A 26505-nucleotide genomic window follows, 5' to 3' on the forward strand; every position below is an offset into this window, starting at 1 on the left:
TTGCGGACATGCTAGCGGCGATCTAGCCGTGCATGTCCGCAGCTCTATAGCACAAAACTTGGTAACAGAATCCCTTTAAGGCGCGCCCCCTCCTTTCATTCGATCCTTCCGCTTTAATAACTTGTCCCACATTTCCGCTTAATCACATTTCAGCCATTGACCTCCCTTGGATGTGGTACCCCTTTCTCACACTCCCTCTACGGCAAGAAACCCTGATTCCCCGTGATCACCATGGTAGGCGCATAAAAGAAAATTGAAAGTTGATAGAGAAGATATCCAATTGGATCAAGACCATCACAGGGACGTGCGACATGGTTGAGCAGTATGTGTGCACACGCCTATACATACTGACTGATTGGGTCTGCCCACTTCAAATTCTGGATCTCCAAATTGGGCACATGGCCTGAACTTGCCCTTTACGCCTTGTAAGTGCTGGCCTGCCCTGCAGCCAGTGTATTGTCTGGATGTTTGTTAAGCACGGCAGGAGGGGGTTATCAAAGAGAAGCGCAGCCACCTGTCCACAGCCAATGTGGACAAGCTCTTGTTCATTAAAATGAACCAGGCAGGGAGCCCACAGGACTTGTCCGTACCTTGTGCAGAATAGACATGTATACCAGCTTCACCCAGCCTTTGTTGTACTCCAGCACACTTTCTCTTAGTTTTATTTTTTATAGTTCCCAATGTTTTGGGGTCTACCCAAATTTGAACAAAATATATAAAATAAATAACAAAACCAGCGTTGGCTACCTCCAACATCCGCAACCTCCTACTCCTGGATCAAGATTATTATTTTTTATTTTTACATATTATGTTATTTTAAGTCAATTCCCTATCCACATTTATTTGCAGAGCACTTGCCATGCTCTTAACCACAATTTGCTGCCTTTTGCAGCCCTTTAGCCCTTTCCATGACTTTTTTAGAGGCATTTTAGTGCTCCAAAGTTCGGGTCCCCAATGACTTCAATGGGGTGCAGGGTCAAGTTCGGGTCCCGAACTTGAACTTTTTTGTGAAGTTTGGCCGAACCTGTCGAACCCGAACATCCAGGTGTCCGCAGAACTCTAGATTTCATATTTAAAGACCAATTGAAAAAATAAGTACAATGCAACAATTTAAAAAAAATTTACCTCAAAAGGTGTATACAGCCGTTAAGCTTTATGGGACGGAGACAAAACTTTTTTTTTTTAAATAATCAAAAGGGAGTTGAAGATGCATTTAACGGCAGTAAGATCAAGATTTTCATTAAAAAATACATTCTAAACTGCAACTGATTATCCGATTTTGGGTTCAATTGAGCGCATTTATTGCAAGTAAATGAGAAACATGAAAAGTATGCGTTAGCCCTTATTACATAGAAGATAAAGCATCCATGGTGATGATCTTTAATATAGGAATTTAACTCATATCCAAAGGGTATCACCCTATGCTATTAAGATAAAAATTTTAAGATTATATATGAAAAAAATGAATATTTACTGTAACAATACTAGTAACAACATATATAGGTTACATGCATTTGTATTTATATAGTCAGGATAAATTATTTTCAGAATAACAGATTAAAAATATAAAAGAATACAAGATACCTACTATTCCCTCACATAACTGGGGTATATTTGTCTCTTTGAAGCTAGTTAGATGAAAAAAAGTTCATATTTTCTGGAGATAAGATAGGTACTGTGCTAAAGACTGTAGTGTTTTCATGAGTTGGGCAATAAATCTATCTGACTTGTCCATAAAGACAGTTATAAAAGAAGTTATATGGACGGAATTATGTTATACCTAGTGTTCCAAAGCTAATGCACCATACAACTAAAGAAATACCAACTCCTGTTGTTCAAAAATGGGGGGGTGGTTCCGGCTCAAAGGAGTTATGTAATGAGCAACTCAGTAATTTGGTCCTTTGTTAAGTGAAAAGCTGATTAGAACAATAGAATAATGTAGTCTTCACTGAGGTAATGGAACCAGGACCTCCACGTAGTTGAGGGGGAAAAATCCAGACATTCCGTTGATCATTCCTTCATACCAGTTTTCATCAATCTGATTCGTCAGCGTGATAATATCACCTTCACGAAAGCCAAGCTCTCCATCATTTTCTGGTTCAAAATCATACAAAGCTTTACAACATGGTTGGTCCAGTGGTGCTGAAAGGAAAAAGACAATGGCAATAAAGATAAACGTCAGTATTACAAAAGGTAAAGTTGGACGGATATCTTTTGTTCAGTCTGCCTATAGGTCAGGCACATAAAGACAAGAGCTTGTCACTTACTGGAGCTGCGATTGCTAGGTGTTCTGGCGGGCTTTTCTGAGCGGAAAGAGGATGAGACTAATAAATGAAAAATTAAGGTAAAATCATTAAGAACATAACAGTGTTATGCTATGTACAGTGTAAAAAATAGTTTGCAAAACTAATACAGGATATACACAAAATAAAGTGAAAATGGTAGGATATGGAGAAATGGAGTTCTCGCTTCATAAATGAGGTACATGATTGACAGCCTCCAGAGCTGCCACAATGAACACTTTGGAATAATTTGTTTACAGACAAGATATTACATTTCATGACACCCAGATACAGTACAGTTGTACAAATAGGCAATAGCAACATATCACACAGAAGAAAGATGCAATAAGCAACAGTGGATAAAAAGAAAAACATAGGTAAAGATATAGTGACCATAATATGATTTGCATAGGTTTTAAAACAAACAGCACAATAAAGAAAAATATGGTTGTGTGCAAGATCCATAAGGCTACAATCCAGGAAAAATAGATACAACAACATGTTATGCCTGGTGCAAGGACTGAGGGTATTCAAGGATTCAAAGTACACCAAAAAGATTATTATGGTCTCATACACTGCCTCCTCAGGTCCTGAACTAGGCAGAATACAAGTGTGGTTTTGCCTGTAGTGTTTATTTAAGGCCTCATGCACACGGCCGTTGTTTTGGTCCACATACGAGCCGCAGTTTTGGCGGCTCGGATGCGGACCCATTCACTTCAACAGGGCCGCAAAAGATCTGCATCCGTTGCTCCTTTCCGTGGTCTGCAAAAAAAAAAAAATATAACCTGTCCTATTCTTGTCCGTGCTTTGCGGACAAGAAAAGGCAGTTATATTAAAGGCTGTCCATGCCGTTCCGTAATTTGCATCCGTGTTTTGCGGATCCGCGATTTGCAGACCGCAAAATACACAACGGTCGTGTGCATGTAGCCAACTATTTTGAGTCTAAGAAGCGAAACTAAAAGATCTCAATGAAGTCGGCAGTTCATGTCATTGTGCTAAAAATGATACACTTACCAGTAATTTAATTTTACAGAACTCATGACAGCACCAGGGAAGCTTTAGAGCAATTTAACAGGCAATACCCACTTTATCCTACAGTGGATTCCTATAACTACAAGCAAGAGGGGTGCTGTCAAGGGTACTGTAAAATCAAATTACATGTAAACGTAAACATCATTTTTCCCTTCACCCATGCCAGCACCAGACAGAAGAGGAGTTAAACCCCAGGGAGGCACAACAGCTTGTAAGTTCTTATTTCTGAGGAAAGTGAAACCATAAAGAAAAGCAGAAGAAAACAAAAAGGTCAATGAAGTGGTTGTTGACGCCTTTCGGACAGATGTCCTTAGTCGTAACAGGTTACGACTTACAACTAAGGACATCTGTCTGAAACGCGTCAACAACCGCTTCATGCGAGGTCCTGTTTGCTTCACATTACCTGGATAACCTGTTCCTTCCCATACAAGGTGAGCTGGATTTGTAACATTTTGAAAGAATAAAGATCATTGTCATTGTTGTGAAAATGCCTATACTATTAAAACTCATTCCATAGGGTGAATTCCATAATGGGAAAAAAAATGGATTTGCTAGTTTTTTTGGTTGTTGCTGCATCTGCCCAAAAAACTGAATGAAAAATGATCAAAAACTGCATATTCCAAAATTGTATCATTAAAAACTACAGATTGCCCCACAAAAAAACCCTGCCTACTTGGCTTGGCCACACCTTCTGCCAGTTTGGCAACGACTACAACAGGGGGCCACTTCTGTTTTTTTCAGGGCCACTTTGAGTTCCCAATTTGCCCCTGCCAGGAAGAAACCTAAAGCTAAGCCAAGAGTTAACCTGCAAGTCAACAAGGTTCAGAGGCAGTAACCAAACAAGGCCCAAGGTCAGTGACATCCATACAAAACCAAACAGAGGCAAATTAAAGATACCCAGACTACTAAACTATTCCCACAATGGAAGACTAAACCCCAGAGGCTTACTAGACTCAGATATTCCCCACAGATCCTGGCTTCATTCTATTATTAAAGTGATCTTTGCTTCAAGGCCCTGGGAGCCACATGCTCCAGGCTTCTCCGTTTGTAGGACAGGAAATAAAGGAGGAAGTGGATGTTCCGATTTTAATTGCTCTAAGGCTTCCTGTCTATCTCTGGGGACAGATCCATTTTTCACTGGTGCTGTCATGGGGGAAGGAAAAAATGTGCTTATTTTATATATTTATGATATCAACCAAAGAAATTTATTAAAAGTCAGTATTGCATTAAAAAGGGCATACTCCTACCCTGTGTTATGCCTTGTGCAGACTTTATGGACGCAAAACACAGGCATTCCCTCTTTGCATCCATGAGTCTTGGTTCAACACAACATTTCAGTTACACCCCCCCCCCCCACGCCAGAAACATAGCAATTTACAAACTGCTTTTGATTACTGTGTGCGTTCCTGTCAATATGACAGTATAAAACCAGTATGATCCACAACCAAAATTAATTGCACGTAGCGCTCCCAATTTAAGTGATAAATTGGTGCGTAGCCACTTCCAGAGACAGATTAAAAAATGACAGGTACCAAATTACAGGGTACTTAGCCCTGTGGCAATTGTAATATCTGCCAATTCATGATTGCCTCTGACAGTTTTATTAACCCTAAAGATTCCAGAAGAATCCGTCTTAAACATTATGTCAATTGTCGCACTCGAAATGTAATCTATGCCTTGATCTGCAAATGTCGGAAAATATATGTAGGCCAGACTGGCCAAGAATTACGTGAATGCATTAAGCAACAATTATCGAATATTGCTTTGGCACGTCGAGACAGAACCAAGGGGGACAAGCCACTGACCTCTGTAGCCGCCCATTTCCTACAAGTTGTTGGATTGGGCTGGATACGTTATCACTTGAGAGGGAACCCTATTACTCCACAACTTCTTTGCGGCAGTTAACCCCTCAGGTGCTGCACTGTTCGACTATGGGCCGGACATTCCATAGAATGCATGCTGCTTTTTTGGGGTTTTATTTTCTTTGCGCGGTATGGAATGGTATAGAGTATCGCAATTCTTTATGGTATCGAAATCGAATCAAAATTTGGGTATCGCAACAACCCTATATTATTGGTCACTATCAAATGTATTATGCATCATGTTTTTATTTGGTCCCATGCTTTGATCTTCCACGATGTGCTCTGTAGTATACAAACATATTCATTTTAGTAGGAAATAAATTGGTAGGTAAGAGATTTATTATAGATCACTTTAACAAAGTTTTTTTTGTTAGTTTTTTTCTCCTCTGGTGTCACAAACTCTTGCGCAGTGCAAACCACATTAGGGACTGTTGTTATTGCGCTATTTGGGTGATATTATTATGCCCTATATATGGATATGATAGTTATGAACAGAGTTATTTTTACAGTATTTATTGGCCAATCAATCATGGTTATAATTCATTTTATTATTCCAACTAATCACGTCTTGATCTTTCTTACATTTTGGGATTATCGTATATTTTTCCTTTTTTTAATATTTTTTTTTATTAGATGATATGTTAATCATGGTTGTGTGATCCAATATAATTAATTATGTAGTTATATTTATTTATTGCATTTAGGCCTCATGCACACAACCGTTATGTGCATCCGTGGCCGTTTTTTTTCGCGGACCCATTGACTTTCAGTGGAAAAATCGGAAAATGCATTGTTTGGCAGCCGCATCCGTGATCCATGTTTCCTGGCCGTGAAAAAAATAGGACCTGTCCTATTTTTTTCACGGCCAACGGTTCACGGACCCATTCAAAAACACGGATGCACACAAGATTGTAATCCGCGTCCGTGATCCGTTTTTTTCTATCATTTCAATGGCAAACTTGACTTAGATTTTTTTTTTTTTTCATTTTTCATGTCCGTGGATCCTCCAAAAATCAAGGAAGACCCACGGACGAAAAAACGGTCACGGATCTACGGACCCCGTTTTTTGCGGACCGTAAAAAAAAAAAAAAAAAAAAAACGGTTGTGTGCATGAGGCCTGATAGAGTTGAACTTTTTGTATATACAAAAAATGTACTTGTATACACACACATTCTGAAAGTTGTATCATTGTAACTTCATAGGAGAATAATATATTTTTATTCATTTATATGTATTCATTCATATGTTTCCCTTATTTTGCTATTGTATGCAAAGATAGTTACTTATATATGCCAACATTGCTACATACGTCATGTCTTGATGGCAGTGCGTTTGTGCTTGGTGCCTGTGTCTTTCTTTTCTTAGACTTACAGACATCGCAGCACTATCTAGTCTCCTGGGTGATCGCACCATCTGTGGAACGTATTGTGCGTTCCACTTTCAGGGGAGGCACTTCCTTGTGTCAAGTTACTCGATCATCACATGACTCGTCACATCTATCTACAGTGACTGCCGGCGCACGCACAGGGTGTTTTGTGAGACACCGGAGGCATGTCGGGTGCGTGTTTCCCAGTTTCTTTTCAGGTGATTTATGTTAATCATTGATTAATTACTATGGGACACACAAGCAGCTACCCCTGAGGAAGCTGAACGCTACCGGCGATACGTGTGGGGCACTACTTGAGGCCAAAAGAAGCATTCTCATATGCATGTGTTCCTCAGGATAGGTCATCATTATCACATCAACGGATGTCCAAGATTTTAACTTCAAAAATGCATTGTGTAAAAAAAAATCAGAATAATGAAAATAAAAAAAATAGCTATATAAGGGTACTTTCACACTAGCGTTAGAAGAAACCAGAAATCCGTATGCAGAGGGATATCATTTGTTTCCGGATCCGTCTGACAAATGCATTGCAAAACCGGATCAGTCTCTCCGGTGTCATCTGGAAAAACTGATCCGGTATTTATCTTCTTCACAGATACAAATATCTGCGCATGCGCAGACTGGGAAACGGGATCAGTTTTTCTGGAACACTTGGTACCGGATCCGGCATTAATACATTTTCTCTGGCCAAATACCGTAAAAGGGACTGAACTGAAGACATCCTCATGCATACTGAACGGATTGCTTTCTATTCAGAATGCATTAGGATAAAACTGATCCGTTTTTTTTCCAGTATTGAGCCCCTATGACTGAACTCAATACCGGAAAACTTTAACGTTAGTGTGAAAGTACCATAAAACTGGTATCTATTTAATCGTACTGACCAAAAGAATAAAATTAAGATGTTATACAATTTCTGCACTTTGTACGCCAGAAAAACCAAAACCAAAAGCAATGACAGAATCGCTACCTTTTCTTCACCCTGCTTCCCAAAAGGCGAAACAAAAAGTAAATCAAAACGTTCATAGTGTTCATGGATTACCTAAAACAAAGAATTTAATCTTCTATTTACATATCATTATGCCACTGATGCCATTGAATTTTTGGATCTCATTTTGTGCCGCAAGTCTGAACAGGTCATTAAAACATCCACACATAGAATAACATTATTCTGCATGCACGCAGTTCCGAATCTAAGGGACTATGCACACGGCAGTTGCCAATTTTGCGGTTCGCAAATCAGAGATAATGGCAGTGTGTGTTCCGCATTTTGCTGAACGGAACATCCTGTCCTCTATAGAACTGTCCTATCCTTGTCCGTAAAAAGGACAAAAATAGGACATATTAAAAAATTTTGTGAGGCGCAGAACAGATGCATCTTTTGTGGCCTCATTGAAGTGAATGGGTCCGCATCCGACCTGCAACAAATGTGTATCGGATGCGGACTAAAAAGACGCTTGTGTGCATGAGCTCTAATACTGATACACTGCAGATTTTCTAGCCCTGTGTAAAATATGTGTGACCCTTTCTGTGACTGGCTGAATGGACTGCTTGAGAGAAGCCTACAGTACATCAAGTTGCTCTTTTTCCAACTGAGACAGCAATATATCAAAGCAATGAAATCTCCAAGTATGATCCCCATGTGGTGTTCTACAGTTAAGATGAATAGCAATTTTACTAGTACCTTGACAAATGCCGATTCATAACTTGGGCGTTGATAGATATATAATTTCTGATAGTTTTGCCTACTAAAATTTCAGCACCAATGCATTTAAATGAGTTGGTTGCATCAATGGAGAGCATTTTTGTCTTTAATGTGGATTTAAAACATTAAGGGGCACCACTTGTCTTCTGACCAGGTCTCTTGCAAAGCAGCTAAAGCCGCAAGTAGTTTTTTATGCAATTTCCAGTATGGAACCTACATTTCCATCGAGCTATATTTCAGTTATGCTCCAAATGTAGCGAATGTAATTTTCTTACCAGGGACTTTATGCGTTATCCCCTCCCTTCTGGTCCTCATCTGTGTCATGTGGCCAACACTGACTCTCCAAATAACACAGCATCTTATGTGTGTCAGTCTCATAGGAATGAATAGAGAAGTAACTGACTTCCTGTCCTGTGTCAGTTGGAGATCAGAGTGCTGGTCACATGACAGCTAAGGATCAGAAGAGAGGTTATAAACCACAAATACAGTCACTGGCAAAAAGATAACCTTCACTATAATTTACATCATCTACCCGTATAACGGGTCAGAATAACTTATTTTGTGGGTATGCTTCTTCAAAAGAGCTGTCTGATCAGAGTTTAGATGAGGGGCAGCCTTAGTAGGGAGTGGTAAAATTATGAAATTAGTTAAACAAGTGTTCTTTGGTATTGTCAGAATTTAGGTATACACTACAGGGAAGCTTTGTATTATGAATCTTACACAAGATTTAAGGGGCGAGTACTTTTTCCCTCAAATCCTGGTCAACCCCATACAAAACAGAAGCTTTGGTGAGAGAGAAGGTTAAAAATCTTACCTGGTGCCTTGTTTAGAGGGTTACAGGAAATGCCTCCATTGGAATGGTCTGTGTCACCGTAGTCATAACTTTCCTGTGTTTTAACCTTTACTTCTCTTTTGGGCCGTGTGGAAGCTTCACGAACGCTAGCCTTGAACTTGTCCGACAACTCCTCCATTATTTGAACTGCTTGCCTGTGATAATCCACCTGTGCTTCCACCAAAGCTGAAAGCTGACTTACTTGCTCCACCTGTAAAAGGGTACAGCTTATACAGTTAAATGAATACCACACTCATCCTTACATAAAACTACAGACTAAGACAATATAAAAACATAAATTTAATTTTATAATACTTAAAAGCAAATACATTAAGACCAAGGCATCTGAGAAGTCTTTCCCCAGAAGTGCTACACCGAGATTGGGGGAGCTGTTCAGTTGATGTGGCAGCCCTGGGCCTACTGAATGTTTTGAGGCCGGACTCCATGGAAGCATAATAAACCAAAATTTAATGAATTTAAAATCACCCTCTTTCCCCATATTAACCTTTTGCCTACTGCTGCACAACTTTACACTTTATGGTGGTAGGCTCTTATCTGTAACCAGACGTCTAAAATTTGGGGTTATATCGTGATCTGAAAGCACCCCGTGGCGCTGAAGATCGATGTGACTGCGCTGTGATAAGACAGCTGCAGTCACAGTGAGGTATTTGTCACTGTGTGGCATCCTTGTGTCACCCTACTACAAGGATCCAGCTTGGTGTACAATGTAAAAGCTGGCGGGAAGTGCTTTTCTTGATGTAAGAGTGCCACCTGCTGGCTGTAAGGTTAAGTGAGCATGCTGGCTGTGAATTAACCCCTTTCTGCCCTGAGTGTCAGGATGGGGATAATTCACTTTTTAAAATAAAACAAAACTAATTAAAAAAAAACAACATACAAAATTAATAAAAAGTTCAAGTCAATAATAAAATTTCAAAGTAATAGTTACTAGTAATAGCAATAGCATAGCAGACTACATAGACCCCACCCCATTCATAAAAATAAAATACACTTTTTTTTCAATTTTTTGCTTTCTTGTTTTAGCTATATTTTGCATAGTGGGGTGGAGTGTTTTTTTTTTGGGGGGGGTTCTGCATGAAATATGGGAGAAGACGTCTGTATGTGGGTAAGTTACTGGCTCAATGATAGAAAACAGAGGGTGGTTATTAAGGGTACACACTCAGATTGGGTCACTGTCACAAGTTGGGTACCTCAGGGGTCAGTATTGGGCCCTATTCTCTTCAATATATTTATTAATGATCTTGTAGAAGGCTTGCATAGTAAAATATACATTTTCGCAGACGACACTAAAAACTGTGTAAAGTAATTTACATTGAAGAGGACAGTATACTACTACAGAGGGATCTGGATAGATTGGAGGTGTGGGCAGATAAGGTTTAACACTGACAAATGTAAAGTTATGCACATGGGAAGGAATAATGCAAGTCACCCATACATACTAAATAGTAAAACACTCTGTAACACAGACATGGAAAAGGATCTAGGAATTTTAATAAACAGCAAACTAAGCTGCAAAAACCAGTGTCAGGCAGCTACTTCCAAGGCCAATAATATAATGGGTTGCATCAAAAGGGGCATAGATGCCCATGATAAGAACATAGTCCTACACGGCAAGGTGTAGAGGGAAAGGAGCGCCATATGGGATAAATTTAGGTTACCATGTCACATTTGAACACCCCCTGATGCACCCCTAAAGTAGAAACTCCCAAAAAGTGGCCCCATTTTGTAACCTACGGGAAGAGGCGACAGTTTTATTGGTACTATTTTGGGGTACATATGATTTCTGATTGCTCGATATTATGCTTTTTGTGAGGCAAGGTAACAAAAAAATGCCTGTTGTGGCACAGTTTCTTTTTTACGGAGTTCCCCAGACAGGATAGATCATTTGTTGCTTTTTATAGAGCAGGTTGATGCGAACACGACAATACCAAATATGTTTTGTTTTTTGGTTTTGTTTCAGTTTTACATAATAAAAGCATTTTTGAAAATAAAAATGTTTTTGTGTCATTTTCTGAAAGCTACATTTCTTTTTTCTGCGATAGTCTCGGACAGGGGCTTTTTTTTTTTGCAGGACGAGCTGACATTTTTATTGGTACCATTTTTGGGTACATATGATTTTTTGATCATTCAATATAACAATTTTTTAGGTGCAAGGGGACCATAAAATGGCTATTTTGGCAGTTTTATAGAATAAAAGCATCTGTGAAATAAAAATAATGTGTTTTTGTGTCACCATTTTCTGAAAGCAATTTATTTTTTATTTTTCTGCTGATCGTCTTGTGTAGTGGCTCATTTTTTGCGGAAAGAGTTGACGTTTTTAAAAAGGTACCATTTTTGGGTACATATGATTTTTTTCGTCACCATTATACTTTATGTGGCAAAGTGACCAAAAAATTGGTTGTTTTGGTATCGTTTTTACATATATATTTTTTTATGGAATTCCCATTAAGCGTTAGCTCCTCTGATATTTTTATAGAGCAGGTTGTTACAGACGCGGTGATACCCAATATGTCAACTTTTTTTAAATCTATTTTTTTTTTTCCAAAAAAAAAGCATTTAAAAATAAATAAATCATGTTTTAGCATCTCCATTTTCTTAAAGCCATTTTTTTTTTGGGTGGGGGGGGGGGGGGGGGGGAGAGATTGTCTTATGTAGGGGCTTATTTTTTGCAGGAAGAGATAACGGTTTGATTGGTACTATTTTGTTGCATATGACTTTTGGATCGCTTGGTATACCACTTTTTGTGATGAAAGGTGACAAAAAATGCAATTTTATTTGCAGTTATTATTATTTTTTATGGTGTTAACTTTAGGGGTAAATATGTAGAAATCCACAGCACTTGTCAGTTGAATGAACAAAATCCGGTTACTTTATTTGTACCGCAACGTTTCGACCATCTCTGGTCTTTCTCAAGCAATGAAATTTCATTGCTTGAGAAAGACCAGAGATGGTCGAAACGTCGCTGTCTGTATGCTTCTGGTACAAATAAAGTAACCAGATTTTGTTCATTCAACTGACGATTGCTGCGGATTTCTACATATTTGCTCTTCAATCTTTTTATTACTGGTATACTATCCCCAAGTTGGGGCCTGTAGTGCTGCTTATCCTACATTGTTCTAACTTTAGGGGGTAAGTCATAATATTTTTATAGAGCAGGTCATTGTGGCTCTGGAGATACCCAATTTCTTTTTTTAGATTTCATTCATACACTATAAAAGCATTTTCGAAGAAAATAAATAAATCATGTTTTAGAGTCTTCATTTTCTCAAAGCAATTTTTTTTATCGTTTGGGCGATTGTCTTATGTAGAGGGCTCATTTTTCGCGGGAAGAGATGACCGTTTGATTGGTACTATATCGGGGTACATATGTCTTTTTGATCACTTGAAATTAAATTTTTTGTGATGGAAATTTTTATACGGTGTTCACCTGAGGGGTTATTTTTAGAGAGCTGGTTGTTATGGATGTTTTTAAAAATTTCAGTTTTACACTATAAAAGCCTTTTTGAAGGAAAAAAAAAATGTTTTAGTGTCGCCACTTTCTGAAAGCCATATATATTTTTTTTTACCTTTTGGGCGATTATCTTATGAAGGGGCTCATTTATTGCGGGATGAGGTGACGGTTTGGTACCATTTTGCGGTGTGCAGGACTTTTTGATCGCTTGGAATTACACTTTTTTGTGATGAAGGTGACAAAAAAAAAGCATTTGTCACAATTTTTATTTATTTAATTGTTTGGCGACGTTCACCTAAGGTGGTAGATTACGTGACATTTTTATAGAGCAAGTAGTTACGGACATGGCGATACCTAATATGTCTTGTTTTTTATTAAAAATTTTAGGGTGAGGAGGCAATTTTTTTTTTTACTTGAAACTATTTTTCTTGCATAAAAAACAAACACTTTTTTCAAAATAAAAAAAAATTTAATTTGTCCCACTGTGGGACTTTACCTTTTATGATATTGATCCCCGTTTCAATTCAATTCCTGCACCTGCCCGATCACATCACATGCATGCATGTGAGGCTGCGGCAATATACGTGACTATGCGTGAAGAGATTAAGATTTAGTCTAAGGCTCCTTTCACACTAGCGTTTTTTGCTGAATCCTGCAGGGTTCAGCAAAAACGCTTCCGCTACTGATAAAACCACCTGCATCCATTATGAACAGGACAGATTGTATTATCTTTAACATTGCCAAGGCGAATCAGTCATGAACTCCATTGAAAGTCAATGGGGGACGTATCTGTTTTTTGTGTCAGAGAAAACTGATCTGTCCCCATTGGCTTGCATTGGGGGTCATGCCGGATCTGTTTTGCTCCGCATCCCGGGGCAGAAAGCAAACAGCAGCATGTTGTGATTTGCTCTCCGGTCTGGGAACGCAACGCATTCAGCTCTGTTCAGTTCAGTTTTGTCCCCATTGGAAATGTATGGGGACAAAACTGAAGCATTTTTTTTTTTCCAGAATTGAGCCCCTATGACGGAACTCAATACCGGAAAACTTAAACGCTAGTGTAAAAAGTACCCTAAACCCTATTTAAAACTGTCCACTGTTCCTGCTGTGACCACGTCCAGAGGTAGTCTATTCCACAGATTCACAGTTCTTACAGTAAAGAAGCTTTGACGCTTCTAGAGACTGAACTCTTTCTTTACATGGAACAGTTTTTCATCATATTTTATGTATGGCCCATTTATATATATGTATAGGTTAATCATGTCTTCCCTTTAGAAGTCTCTTCTAAAGACTAAATACATTTACTGTATTTTTCACTTTATAAGATTGCCCCCGATAAGACGCACCCCAGATTTTAAGGGAGGAAAATAAGAAAAAAAATATTTTTCATCAGACCTCATAAATATCAAAACCTCACAGGAGACCCCCATGTCAGCCCTCCATGTCAGAACCCCATTAGCCCTCAATGTCAAACCCCTAACAGACCTCAGAACAGCCCTTTTCCTTCAGACCCCATCAGACCTTTTCCTTAGACCCCAATCAGCCCTCAGATGAGCCCTTTTCTTTTAGACCCCCATCCGACCTCAGATCAGCCCTTTTTTTTCAGACCCCTATAGTGTGCGCACTATGTCCTGACGCTGTACTGTGAGAGGGTGAGTATTGGAAGCGATTGCAGCGCTTTTCCCCTACTCCCGTCACCTAATGCATATTAATAACTCACTCACTAGTATTCGCTTTATAAAACACACGGCCATTTCCCCCCTACTTTTGTGCGTCTTATAAAGCGAAAAATACGGTAATTCTTTTAATCTTTCTTCATAACCAAGACCCTCCATGCCCCTTATCAGTTTAGTTGCTCCACTTTGTACTTTTACCAGTTCCAAAGCATCCTTTCTATGGACTGGTGCCCAGAACTGAACTGCATATTCCGAATGAGGTAGTATTACATCTCTGCCCTGCGAGTTCATGCCTTGTTTAATGCATGACAATATCCTGGTATCCTTAGAAGCAGTTGATTGACATTGTATGCTGTTATTTAATCTACCATCTACAAGGACACCCAAATCCTTCTCTATAAGTGAATCTCCCAATGTTACTTCGCCTAGGACATATAATGCACAAAGATTATTACTACCAAGATACATAACTTTACATTTATCCCCATTGAACCTCTTTTGCCAAGTTGATGCCCAAATACTTATCAAGTCAGCTTGTAGTTTATGGACATGTTCGATACACTGTACAGTACTACATAGCTTGGTGTCATCTGCAAAAATACAAATGGCGCTATTAATCCCATCCACAATATAATTAATAAATAAATTAAATATTAGAGGACCCAGCACTTAACCTTGGGTTACACCACTTATAATAACCCGGGACCATTCTGAACAGGAATCATTGCCCACAACTCTGGACACAGTTCCTCAGACAGTTTTCAATCCAATTACAAAATATACTTTCCAAGCCTATAGACCTTACTTTACCTAGTAAACATCTATGAGGGACAGTATCAAAAGCCTTTGCAAAATCCAGAAACACTACATTGATAGTCGCCCCTCATTCCAGGCTTCTACTCACCTCCTCATAAAAACAAAATCAGGCTAGTCTGACTTCTGTCATTGGTAAACCCATGCTGGTTATCACTTATGTTTTTATTAACAGTCACATACTCCTGTATATAGTGCCTTAACTCCTTCAGGACCCTGCCATTTTTTACCTTAAAGGGAACCTGTCATCAATTTTATGCTAACCTCACTGAGGGCAGTATAAATTAGTGAAAAATGCTGATTTCAGTGGTGTGTCACTCATGAGCTAACAATAAGTGGTTGCTGAGAACCAGCATCATAATCATTGCAGCACAGGCCTTGAAAATAGTCAAATCTACCGAAGAGTCATGGTTATTCATAATCTACTGCTCTCTCAACCATCTGCTGATGATTGGCAGATCTCTCCTAGAGAAAAAGGGTGAAATCTAGGTAGAAGACTGTCTATTATCAGCAGGTGGGCAGGGAGAGCAAGAATTCATGAATAACCATGACTCTTCTCAGGTGGCAGGGACTCTTTTCCAGGCCTAGTCTGCAATGATTGTAATGTTGGTTCTAGCCAACAACTGACAAACTTATAAAAGAGATCGCTGAAATCAACTCACCTGTCTCTACTTTATTCTGGCGTTAGTATGGGCTGCATAAAGTTGATGACAGGTTCCCTTTAAGGACCAGGTCTTTTTTTTTTTTTTTTTTTTTATTATCTGACGTGTCACTTTATGTGGTGATAACTTTAAAATGCTTTTACTTATCCAATCCATTCTGAGATGGTTTTCTCGTCACATATTGTACTTCATGACAATGGTACATTTCAGTCAAAATATTTCATTTTTATTTATAAAAAATAAATAAATTGAATACCAAAAATTGGGAAAAATTAGCAATTTTCGAAATTTTGATTTCTCCGCTTTTAAAACAGATAGTGATACCTCCTAAAATAGCTACTACTTCACATTTCCCATATGTCTACATCATATTCAGATAATTTTGTAAATTACATTTTCTTGTTTTGGGACGTTAGAAGGCTTATAAGTTTAGAAGCAAATCTTCCAAAAACCCTTTTTTAAAAGGACCTGTTCAGGTCTGAAGTCACTTTGGTGAAGCTTACATAATAGAAACAACCCATAAATGCCATTTTAGAAACTACACCCCTCAAGGTACTGATTTTACAAACTTTCTTTAGGTGTTCCACAAGAATTAAAGGAAAATGTAGGTGAAATTTCAGAATTTCACTTTTTGGCAGATTTTCAATTTTAATCTATTTTTTCCAGTAACAAAGCAAGTGTTAACAGCCAAACAAAACTCAATATGTATTGCCCCGATTCTGTAGTTTACAGAAACACCCCATATGTGGCCATAAACTGCTGTACGGGCTGACGGTTTGATTGTTACTATTTTTGAGTGCATATGACTTTTTGATCGCTTGGTATTACACTTTTTGTGATGTAAAACCTTATTTTTTTTTATTTTTTTACTGCTGTTCACCTGAGGGGTTAGGTCATGTGATATTTTTATACAGCAGGTTCTTATGGACCCGGCGATACCCAATATGTATTTTTTTAATTTAAGTTTTTCACAATAATATTTTTGAAATGTAAAAAAAAATATATAAAAATTATGATGTTTTAGTGTCTCCATAGTTTAGCCATAGTTAATTTATTTTTTATTTTTTGGGCGATTGTCTTAGGTAGGATATCATTTTTGCGGGATGTGATGACGGTTTAATTGGCACTATTTTGGGACTATTTTTGTGATGACAATGACAAAACATTGCTGTTTTACACCATTTTTATCTTATATTTTTTACAGTGTTCACCTGAGGTGTTAGGTCATGTGGCATTTTTATAGAACAGGTTGTTACGGACGAGGCGATACCCAATATGTCTATTTTTATTTTATTTTTTACATTTAAAGGGGTATTCCTATCTTAATATCACTGTTAGACATCACAATATCCTGGCAGATCTGTTTACTTTCTTTCCATCTTGTTTTCTTGAATACATAACTTTATTGAGACACAATCCTGGCTGCACTGCACAGAGATGATTTACAGGCTGGACATGCCCCCCACTCTGTTCTCCCTGTAGCTGCTACTCCATCTAGAACACGTGTATCTTTCTACACCTAGACATGAATCTAATTCTTACTCCGTATCTAAATCCCATCACTGACCGTCCACGGGTTCTTCCCTCACCATCTCCAGAGTGTAGTAAACAGCAAGCACATCCAAACAAATCTGTATCTAATCCTAACATGTATGTGTGCAATACTTCCTGCTTTAGTGTGCATCTAATCCCATTTTGTATGATACAGCCTGCTGAGCTGTGTATCTAATCACATTTTGTATGATACAGCCTGCTGAGCTGTCTATCTAAACCTTTATGCACACGACCGTATCCATTTATCCGCTAAATCCGGATGTTTCTATGGATTTCAGGTCTGTACTATAAGGACCAGAATAGGCCCCCCTTTTTTTTTATTATTTTTTTGCAGAACTGACATGCGGATGTGGAAAACACATGGACTTAGTCAGTGTGCTTTCCACATCCATATATCAGTACAGCAAAAGATAGAACATGTCTTATTCTGGTCCTCATAATGCAGATCTAAAACCTATAGAACTCAATGGTTCTGGAAAAAAAATCCACATCTCAAATCGGCAGTATCCTTATTTAGCAGATCTGCTACTTGGAGAAAGCAGAACAAATATGGTTCTGTGCATGAGGCCTAATTTTATCTTTTTAGGTCCTGACTGCTGAAGGGTTTTTCTTGGGCCAACATGTGTGATACACGTGAGATTAGACGATGATAAGCCTGGGAAACACGGTCCGCATGTCGCCACATCTCCCAGGCCGACCGCACTGACAATATGACAGTAATGTATGATACAGACAGTTTATCTGGTCAGGAGAGCAGAAATTTTGGCTGACACATGGACTGAGACATGGATTCCTGGGACGATCACAGTAGTTCCCCATCACTCATACTGAGCTGCCATAACAGAGTCATCCCCAGAGTCCCCATAACAGAGTCATCCCCAGAGTCCCCATAACAGAGTCATCCCCAGAGTCCCCATAACAGAGTCATCCCCAGAGTCCCCATAACAGAGTCATCCCCAGAGTCCCCATAACAGAGTCATCCCCAGAGTCCCCATAACAGAGTCATCCCCAGAGTCCCCATAACAGAGTCATCCCCAGAGTCCCCATAACAGAGTCATCCCCAGAGTCCCCATAACAGAGTCATCCACAGAGTCCCCATGTGCCATCCACAGTGCCCCCATGTGCCATCCACAGTGCCCCCATGTGCCAATGTGCCATCAATAGTGCACCTAATGACATCCACAGTGCCCCATGTGCCATCCATAGTGCCCCTAATGACATCCACAGTGCCCATAAGGGCACCTATGTGCCATCCACATTGCCCACAAGGGCACCCATGAGCCATCCAAAGTTGTGGGCACCCATGAGCCATCCACAGCTCTCTCAATCACCTTCACAGCATAGCGATCAGCTTCTGTGGCTGATCAATATGCTGTCACTCATGTAAAATGCTTACATCGCACTGTACATGAGTCAGTACAGGCTTCACATAGAAGCCTGTACACTCAGAAGACGGCTCGTGGTCCCGGCGCATGCGCAGTGCATGCTTGTACGGAGCTGAAGCAGAGATACCGGCGCATGCGCACTGTAATTGTGCGTACTGCGCCTGCGTTGAAAAAGACGACGGAGGCTGGCACTTCAACTTGCAGGAGTCGGTGACGTCATTAGTGATGATCTGTTTCTTGCTCCAGCAAGGAAGAGAAGAGCGGAAGACAAGGAGACGGACTTTGCACGGAAGAACAGAAAAGCTATCTGGAGGGACCATGTGTACGGGAGGCAGAACGGCTGTACTGTGAAAGTTAAGTATGTGCGCAATAATCTTTCCTCCACAGGTTAGATTTTTAAAGCCAAAAAAAGGTTAAGCCCGGAGAACCCCTTTAACACAATAAAAGCATTTTTGAAACAAAAAAAATCATATTTTAGTGTCTCCATATTCTGAGAGCCATAGTTTATTTTTTATTTTTTGGGCGATTATCTTCGGTAGGAGCTCATTTTTTGTGGGTGAGGTGTCTGTTAGATTGGTACTATTTGGGGGGGGATATGCCTTTTTGATTGCTAGGTGTTACACTTTTAGTGATGTAAGGTGACAAAAAAGAAAAGTGTGTGTTTTTTTTTTTAGCAGATTTTATTTTATTTTTTTGCGATGTTCATCTGAGGGGTTAGGTAATGTGATATTTTTATAGAGCCGGTCGATACCTAATAGGTCTACTTTTCTTTTACTATATTTTACAAAATTTTTTCACTGTATTTTTTTGTCCCACTCTGGAACTTCAACTTTTGGGGGTCTGATCCCCTTTACAACGCATTACAATACTTCTGCATTGTAATGCATTGGCTTTAAGTGTATTACATTTTACATTGTATTGTGAGATGCAGGGGAGTGGATCTCTCAGGCTGTCACGGAAGGCAGACACTATGCCCAAGGAAGGCATCGGCTGCCTTCCCTGCCATCTGGTTCCCGTCACAGCAGCGCGGGAACCCGATGGCCAGCCCGCATCCGTCAGGATCCTGCACGTGCCGCGGTCAGTGCTGACCACGGCAGTGTGAGGATTAATGCACTGGCATCAGTGTTTTCACCGATGCAGGCGCATACAGAAGGGGTCCGGCTAACAGTTACCTCCGTACCAGTGCTGCTGATTGGGCGGGCGCAGTTCCTGCACCCGCCCGACATACATGTACGTCGCTGGTCCTTAAACCCTTAAGGACTCAGCCCTATTTCACCTTAAGGACTTGGCCATTTTTTGCAAATCTGACCAGTGTGCTGATAACTTTAAAACACTTTGACTTATCCAGGCCATTCTGAGATTGTTTTATTTGTCACATATTGTACTTCATGACACTGGTAAAATGAAGTAAAAAAATAAAAACATTTTTTTTTGCATAATAAAATACCTAATTTACCAAAAATTTGGAAAAATTAGCAAATTTCATAGTTTCAGTTTCTCTACTTCTGTAATACATAGTAATACCCCCAAAAATTTGGGAATGATATTTTATTTTTTGGGGATGTTACAAGGCTTAGAAGCAAATCTTGAAATTTCTCAGAAATTTACAAAAAGACAAATTTTAGGGACCACTACAGGTCTGAAGTCACTTTGCAAGGCTTACATAATAGAAACCACCCAAAAATTACCCCATTCTATAAACTACACCCCTCAAGGTATTCAAAACTGATTTTACAAACTTTGTTAACCCTTTAGGTGTTGCACAAGAGTTATTGGCAAATAGGGATGAAATTTGAGAATTTCATTTTTTTGCCTAATTTTCCATTTTAACCCATTTTTTCCACTAACAAAGCAAGGGTTAACAGCCAAACAAGACTGTATCTTTATTGCCCTGACTCTGCCGTTTACAGAAACACCCCATATGTGGCCGTAAACTACTGTACAGTCACACAGCGGGGCGTAGAGTGAAAGGTGCGCCGTATGGTTTTTGGAAGCCAGATTTTGCTGGACTGTTTTTTTGACACCATGTCCCATTTGAAGCCCCCTGATGCACCCCTAGAGTAGAAACTCCATAAAAGTGACCCCATCTAAGAAACTACACCCCTCAAGGTATTCAAAACTGATTTTACAAACTTTGTTAACCCTTTAGGTGTTGCACAAGATTTAATGGAAAATAGAGATACAATTTAAAAATTTCACTTTTTTGGCAGATTTTCCATTTTAATATTTTTTTTTCCAGTTACAAAGCAAGGGTTAACAGCCAAACAAAACTCATTATTTATGGCCCTAATTGTGTAGTTTACACAAAAACCCCATATGTGGTCGTAAACTGCTCTACGGGCACACGGCAGGGCACAGAAGGAAAGGAATGCCATACGGTTTTTGGAAGGCAGATTTTGCTGGACTGGTTTTTTTGACACCATGTCCCATTTGAAGCCCCCCTGTAGAAACTCCAAAAAAGTGACCCCATTTTAGAAAGTACGGAATAGGGTGGAAGCTTTGTTGGTACTAGTTTAGGGTACATATGATTTTTGGTTGCTCTTTATTACACTTTTTGTGCGGCAAGGTAACAAGAAATAGCTTTTTTGGCTTTTTTTTTTTGTTATTTACAACTTTCATCTGACAGGTTAGATAATGTGGTAATATTATAGAGCAGGTTGTCACGGACGCGGCGATACCTAATATGTATACAATTTTTTTTTATGTAAGTTTAATACAACTTCATTTCTAAAACCAAAAAAATGTTTTAGTGTCTCCATAGTCTAAGAGCAATAGTTTTTTCAATTTCTGGGCGATTATCTTGAGAAGGGTCTCATTTTTTGCGGGATGAGATGACGGTTTGATTGGCACTATTTTGGCGTACATGCGACTTTTTTTGATCACTTTTATTACCTTTTTTTTTGGGAAGTAAGGAGGGCAAAATTTCAATTTTCTCATAGTTTTTATTTTTATGGCGTTTACCGTGCGGGAAAAGTAACATGACTGTTTTATAGATCAGGTCGTTACGGACGCGGGGATACCTAATATGTGTAGTGTATTTTATTTTTGTAATTTTTATTCAGTGATTAAAAAAAAATGTATCTTAACTTTTTTCCCATTTTTTTTTACCCAGACCCACTTGGTTCTTGAAGATCCAGTGGGTCTGATGTCTGTATAATACAGTACAGTACAATATATATTATATACTGTATTTCAGCACCATGGACAGCAGGACACCTGAGAAGGCGTCCTGTTGCCATGGGAACCTTCCCCATCTGCCACAAATTCGCAGACGGGGAAGGGTAAGGAGCAGGGCTGAGGGGGGCTCTCTCTCCATCCGATGAAGAGGGAGGGAGCTCCCTGACTGATGACAGTTAACCTTTTCCATACCGCGGTCCGTATGGAAAGGGTTTAACGGCTGACATCTGCACAGATGTCAGCCGTTTATACCAGGGTGTCAGCAATGTGCTGACACCCTGGTATACCCACTAGAAGCCAACAAATTTGCAAGGGGAGGCGGGCGGGGACGCCCCCACCGCCCCCCGGCATAAAATCGTGCAGGGGTGCAGTGAAAAATCTTTATTTTAGGCACTCAAAAGTTTCTGATCCTCGCGGTCAGGGACCGCAGGGATCAGAAACCGCAAAAAGCGCAGCAAACCGCAGGTCTGTGCTGCGATCGCCGACACGGGGGGGGGGGGATGGGTGTCACATGACCCCCGTGGGCATTGCGACAGGATGCCGGCTGAATGATTTCAGCCGGCATCCTGTTCAGATTAACCTCTGGGGCGCCGGAATCCCGATTTAAAGTTAGGACATACCGGTACGCCCTGAGTCCTTAAGGGGTTAAGTCACAGACAGATATGACATACGGTATATGTAACGTGATGGGTCCTTAAGGCGCTAAGAGTCCTTCAAACATTGTCCGAGTTATGGAAAAAAAAAATATATAGCACTGTAAATCTGATGGGCAGCAATATATAACTAAGCTAAGCAAGTTTTAAGCGAAAATTATGTATTTCCTCACTTCCCTGGTTCTCTTTTGGCCATTTGTTTACCTGCAATAACAACAATCTCTGCCCCTCCGCCTGCTCTGCAAATGGAGTGAATACAAGTGCTGCCCTGAGTGACATGTCTGCCTGCTGGGATACTCAGCAGCATGTTGTATTTGTAGGACTACAAGTCCCAGCTGTACAATGACACTGCTGATACACACACACGATCTTCCCCCTACCTGTTCTTGTGCAATGCTCTGCAGAACTCCTGTCAGCTCCTGTGCCCAGCATTTGTCTCCTCACTACCTGCAGCTAGTCAGTAAAGCCTTCAGTTGAGTCTGTGCAGCTCAAGGGGTTAATGGTGTGGCCAGCACAGTGACGTCTTGTGTACAGACACACATCTGCTCTCTCAGGCTTGTGCACAAATCATCATCAGATCAGGGAGAAAAGCTGACATCACAGGTCATGTTACCCTCAGTGAAATCTGAGCAACTGGAGATAAAGTAATTGAATTGTAAAGTCCTTACATTTGCCTTGTCAGAAACATACAAAGAACAAAAAAGATGATAATTACACTTACCGGTAATTGGATTTTGCGTATAGCCTCCACAACAGCACTTCAGCGGGACGGTACCCCCGCCCCCAGGGACAGGAAACAACGTAGAAAGCAGAAGTTTAAATGCCTCCTCCCCATTACCTTCTCCAGGATGATGCTGAAGAAGTAACCTTTTATTTGTAGGGAGATATGAATCAAGTTATAATAGACAAAAGAATACAAGCAAATAATGGGTGGGAAAAACCCAATGCCGTTGTGGAGACTATAAGGAAAATCCAATTACCGGTAAGAGTAATCATCATCTTTTCCGTACGGCACTTCAGCAGGAGGAATAACAAAGGAATCCATTAGGGGAGGACTTCCGCTGACAGGACTTTACGTCCGAACGACAAATCCGAATTGAACTGAACGTCCAATCTATAGTGGTTGAAAAAGGTGGAAGGATTTGACCATGTAGCGGCCTGGCAGATCTGAGACAAGGAGGCAGAGGCAGATTCTGCCCAGGAGGTGGAAATCGCTCTGGTTGAATGGGCTTTTAAACCATCTGGAGGAGTAAGACCCTTAACTGTATAGGCCATTGCAATGGTCATTCTTATCCAGCGGACTGTAGTAATTTTTTATGCTGCCTGCCCCCTATTTTGGCCTGCATAATGGGCCAGAAGACAGTCGGATTTTTGCAGTCCTTTTGTGGCTTCCAGATAGCCAAGTATACATCTGCGTACATCCAGATGGTGGAAAAGTCTTTCTTTTGAAGATTTTGCCCCTGCGCAGAAGGTGGGTAAGGAAATCTCCTGTTGGCAGTGGAATTTTGAGAAAACCTTTGGTAAGAAGGAGGGTTCATGTCTCAATATAATCCTGTCGTCAAGGATGGTTAGGTATGTAGGTCTGCATGAAAGAGCGTGGATCTCCCCCACTCTCCTGGCTGAGGCGATAGCTATGAGAAAAGCGGATTTAAAGGACAGCAACCTGAGGGGGATTGACTCAAGAGGTTCAAAGGGATGGTCCATAAGGACGGAAAAGGACCAAATTAAGGTCCCAAGGCGGAACTGTAGATCTAATAACTGGGTGAAGTCTGCTGGCTCCCTTTATGAATCTCTTGACCACATTCAAATGCGCCAATCTCATATCCAAGGAGGAACTAAGGGCTGAAATCTGGACCTTAATTGTACTGAAACGAAGACCTCTATCTAGCCCTTTCTGAAGGAAGTCTAGAATTACCCTCATATCTGGGGGAAGAGTGGGATTCCAGGATTCCTTGGCAAATGAAAGAAAAGGTTTTCCAAGTTCTCCAGTAGATATTAAAAGTTACTTGCTTTCTGCTAGATAGCAGGGTGGAGATAACTACATCCGAGAAGCCCTTGGACTTCAAAACGGAGCGCTCAAATTCCATGCTGTCAATTTTTGTTGGCTGATTGCCGGATGCCAGGCTGGGCCATGATGGAGGAGGTCCGGAGACTGAGGAAGGGTCCAGAAGTCCTCCTTGGAGAGGTTCAGAAGGAGGGAGAACCAAGGCCTTTTGGGCCAGTATGGAGCCACTAGGATGACATGGGCTCGTTCCTCTATTATCTTTGCCAGAACCTTTGGTATGAGCTGTAAAGGAGGAAACGCATAGAGCAGACCCAATGGCCATGGACCCGCTAAGGCATCCACTTTCACCGGGTGGTCCTTCGCCGAGAGGGAATAGAAAAGGTTAACCTGTTTGTTCTTTTGGGAAAGAGGTCTATTCTTGGGACTCCCCATTTGCTGCAGATGTTCTGGGACACTGCTTTTTTGAGGCTTCATTCCCCTGGCCAAATTCTCTTCCTGCTCAGGAAGTCTGCCAGTGTGTTCTCGCCCCCCTTTAGATGGACCGCGGTTATGGACTGGATGTTTGACTCTGCCAAGAAAAGAGCCGAGATGCTATCTGACAAAGGGAACTGCTTCTTGTGCCCCCTTGCTTATTGAGATATACCACCGTGGTGGAGTTGTCGGAGAGGATTTTGTCCTCTGATGACTGGAGCCAGGGCTTTTAGGGCAAAAACACGGTCAGAAGCTCTTTGGCGTTTGAAGAAAGGGGAAGGGTCTCTGTATCCCAGGACCCCTGTAACATTTGACCTTGACAATGGGCTCCTCAGCCTGCCCCGCTTGTGTCTGTTACCACTATCTGATTGGAGAGCCTCCAAGGCACTACGTTTCTTGCGTTCAGCTACCACTGCAAAGAGAGTTTGGCCCCTGGAGGTAAGGTAACTGCCTTTTCCAGGGATGCTTTTGTTCCACTGTTTTAGCAGGAATTCCTGAAGAGGTCTCCCGTGAGCCTGGGCCCATCTCACCGCAGGAATCGTCAAAGTCATGAGTCCCAGAATTTTCATAATCCTTCAGAACGTGACCTCTCTCTGGCGTGAAGAGACAGAAATCTTTGAGTTGATGTCCCAGATCTTTTGTTCTGGAAGAAAAGAGGTAATTTGGCTGGAATCCAGAAGAATACCTAGAAAGATCATCTTTCGGCTGGGTGATGGATTTGATTTTTCTAGATTTAGTTTCCAACCTAGGGATCTTAAGGTCTCCAGGCCGAACTTCACCTGTAACTGCAGCGGAGTCTGGGGGGCTGCTGTAATGAGAAAATCATCCAAATAGGGTATGAAGTTTATCCCCTTCTGGTGGAAAAAGGCTGAGATTTGCTGCAATAATCTTTGTGAACACTCTGGGTGCTGAGGCCAGGCCAAAAGGTAACACCTGAAACTGGAGATGGAGAAGACGCTCCCCCTTGAAAATGGTGAAACGCAGATATTTTTGATGTTTCTGATGGATCGGAACATCAAGTGTTACCATGGAGTAGTCCTGTGTTAAAAGGTTCACTGTAGATCTTATTGTCTCCATTTTGAACCTTTTGTATTTTATATACTTGTTGAGGAGCTTTAGATTGATTATTGCTCTGAAGGAGCCATTGGGTATTTTTACAAGAAAAATTGGGGAGTAGAATCCCCTTCCTTCCTGGTCTGCTGGAACTGGAACCACCGCTCTTTTTTTCTAACAAAAGCGAAATCTGAGACTCTAGGAGATTGTGATCTGACTTCAATCTTTTGTTTAATACAAATCTGTCTGGAGGGAGAGTACAAAATTCCAGCTGGTATCTCTGACGGATTACATCTAGGACCCAGGCTGAGTTTGAGATCTTTTCCCAGGAAGGGACAAACTCTTTCAATCTCCCCCCCACCGGGCTCATGGCCTCATTGGGAGGACTGTTTTGTAGACTTATCCTGGCTAAAGAGGAAATTCCTATGTCTCCGCTTTGAGGACTGCCAAGAAATAGAGGGATCCTTTCTTCTACAGTCCTGTCTACCCT

At 40.6% G+C, this 26505-nt stretch overlaps 1 protein-coding gene across 1 annotated transcript in view; it reads right to left on the reverse strand.

Moving 5' to 3' along the window:
- Window positions 1–1277: 1277 nt before the first annotated feature.
- Window positions 1278–26505, reverse strand: part of SH3GL1 (SH3 domain containing GRB2 like 1, endophilin A2) — a 200717-nt gene continuing 175489 nt past the window's right edge. The window contains exons 7-9 of the mRNA XM_044306712.1: window positions 9083–9311; window positions 2268–2324; window positions 1278–2142 (exon numbers count right to left, since the gene is read on the reverse strand). Of these exons, the coding sequence (XP_044162647.1) occupies window positions 1946–2142; window positions 2268–2324; window positions 9083–9311 (483 nt within the window). The 3' untranslated portion in view covers window positions 1278–1945. The remainder of the gene's footprint in view (window positions 2143–2267; window positions 2325–9082; window positions 9312–26505) is intronic.

The sequence above is a fragment of the Bufo gargarizans genome, chromosome 1, assembly GCF_014858855.1.
Source record: "Bufo gargarizans isolate SCDJY-AF-19 chromosome 1, ASM1485885v1, whole genome shotgun sequence".
NCBI lineage: Eukaryota > Metazoa > Chordata > Amphibia > Anura > Bufonidae > Bufo > Bufo gargarizans.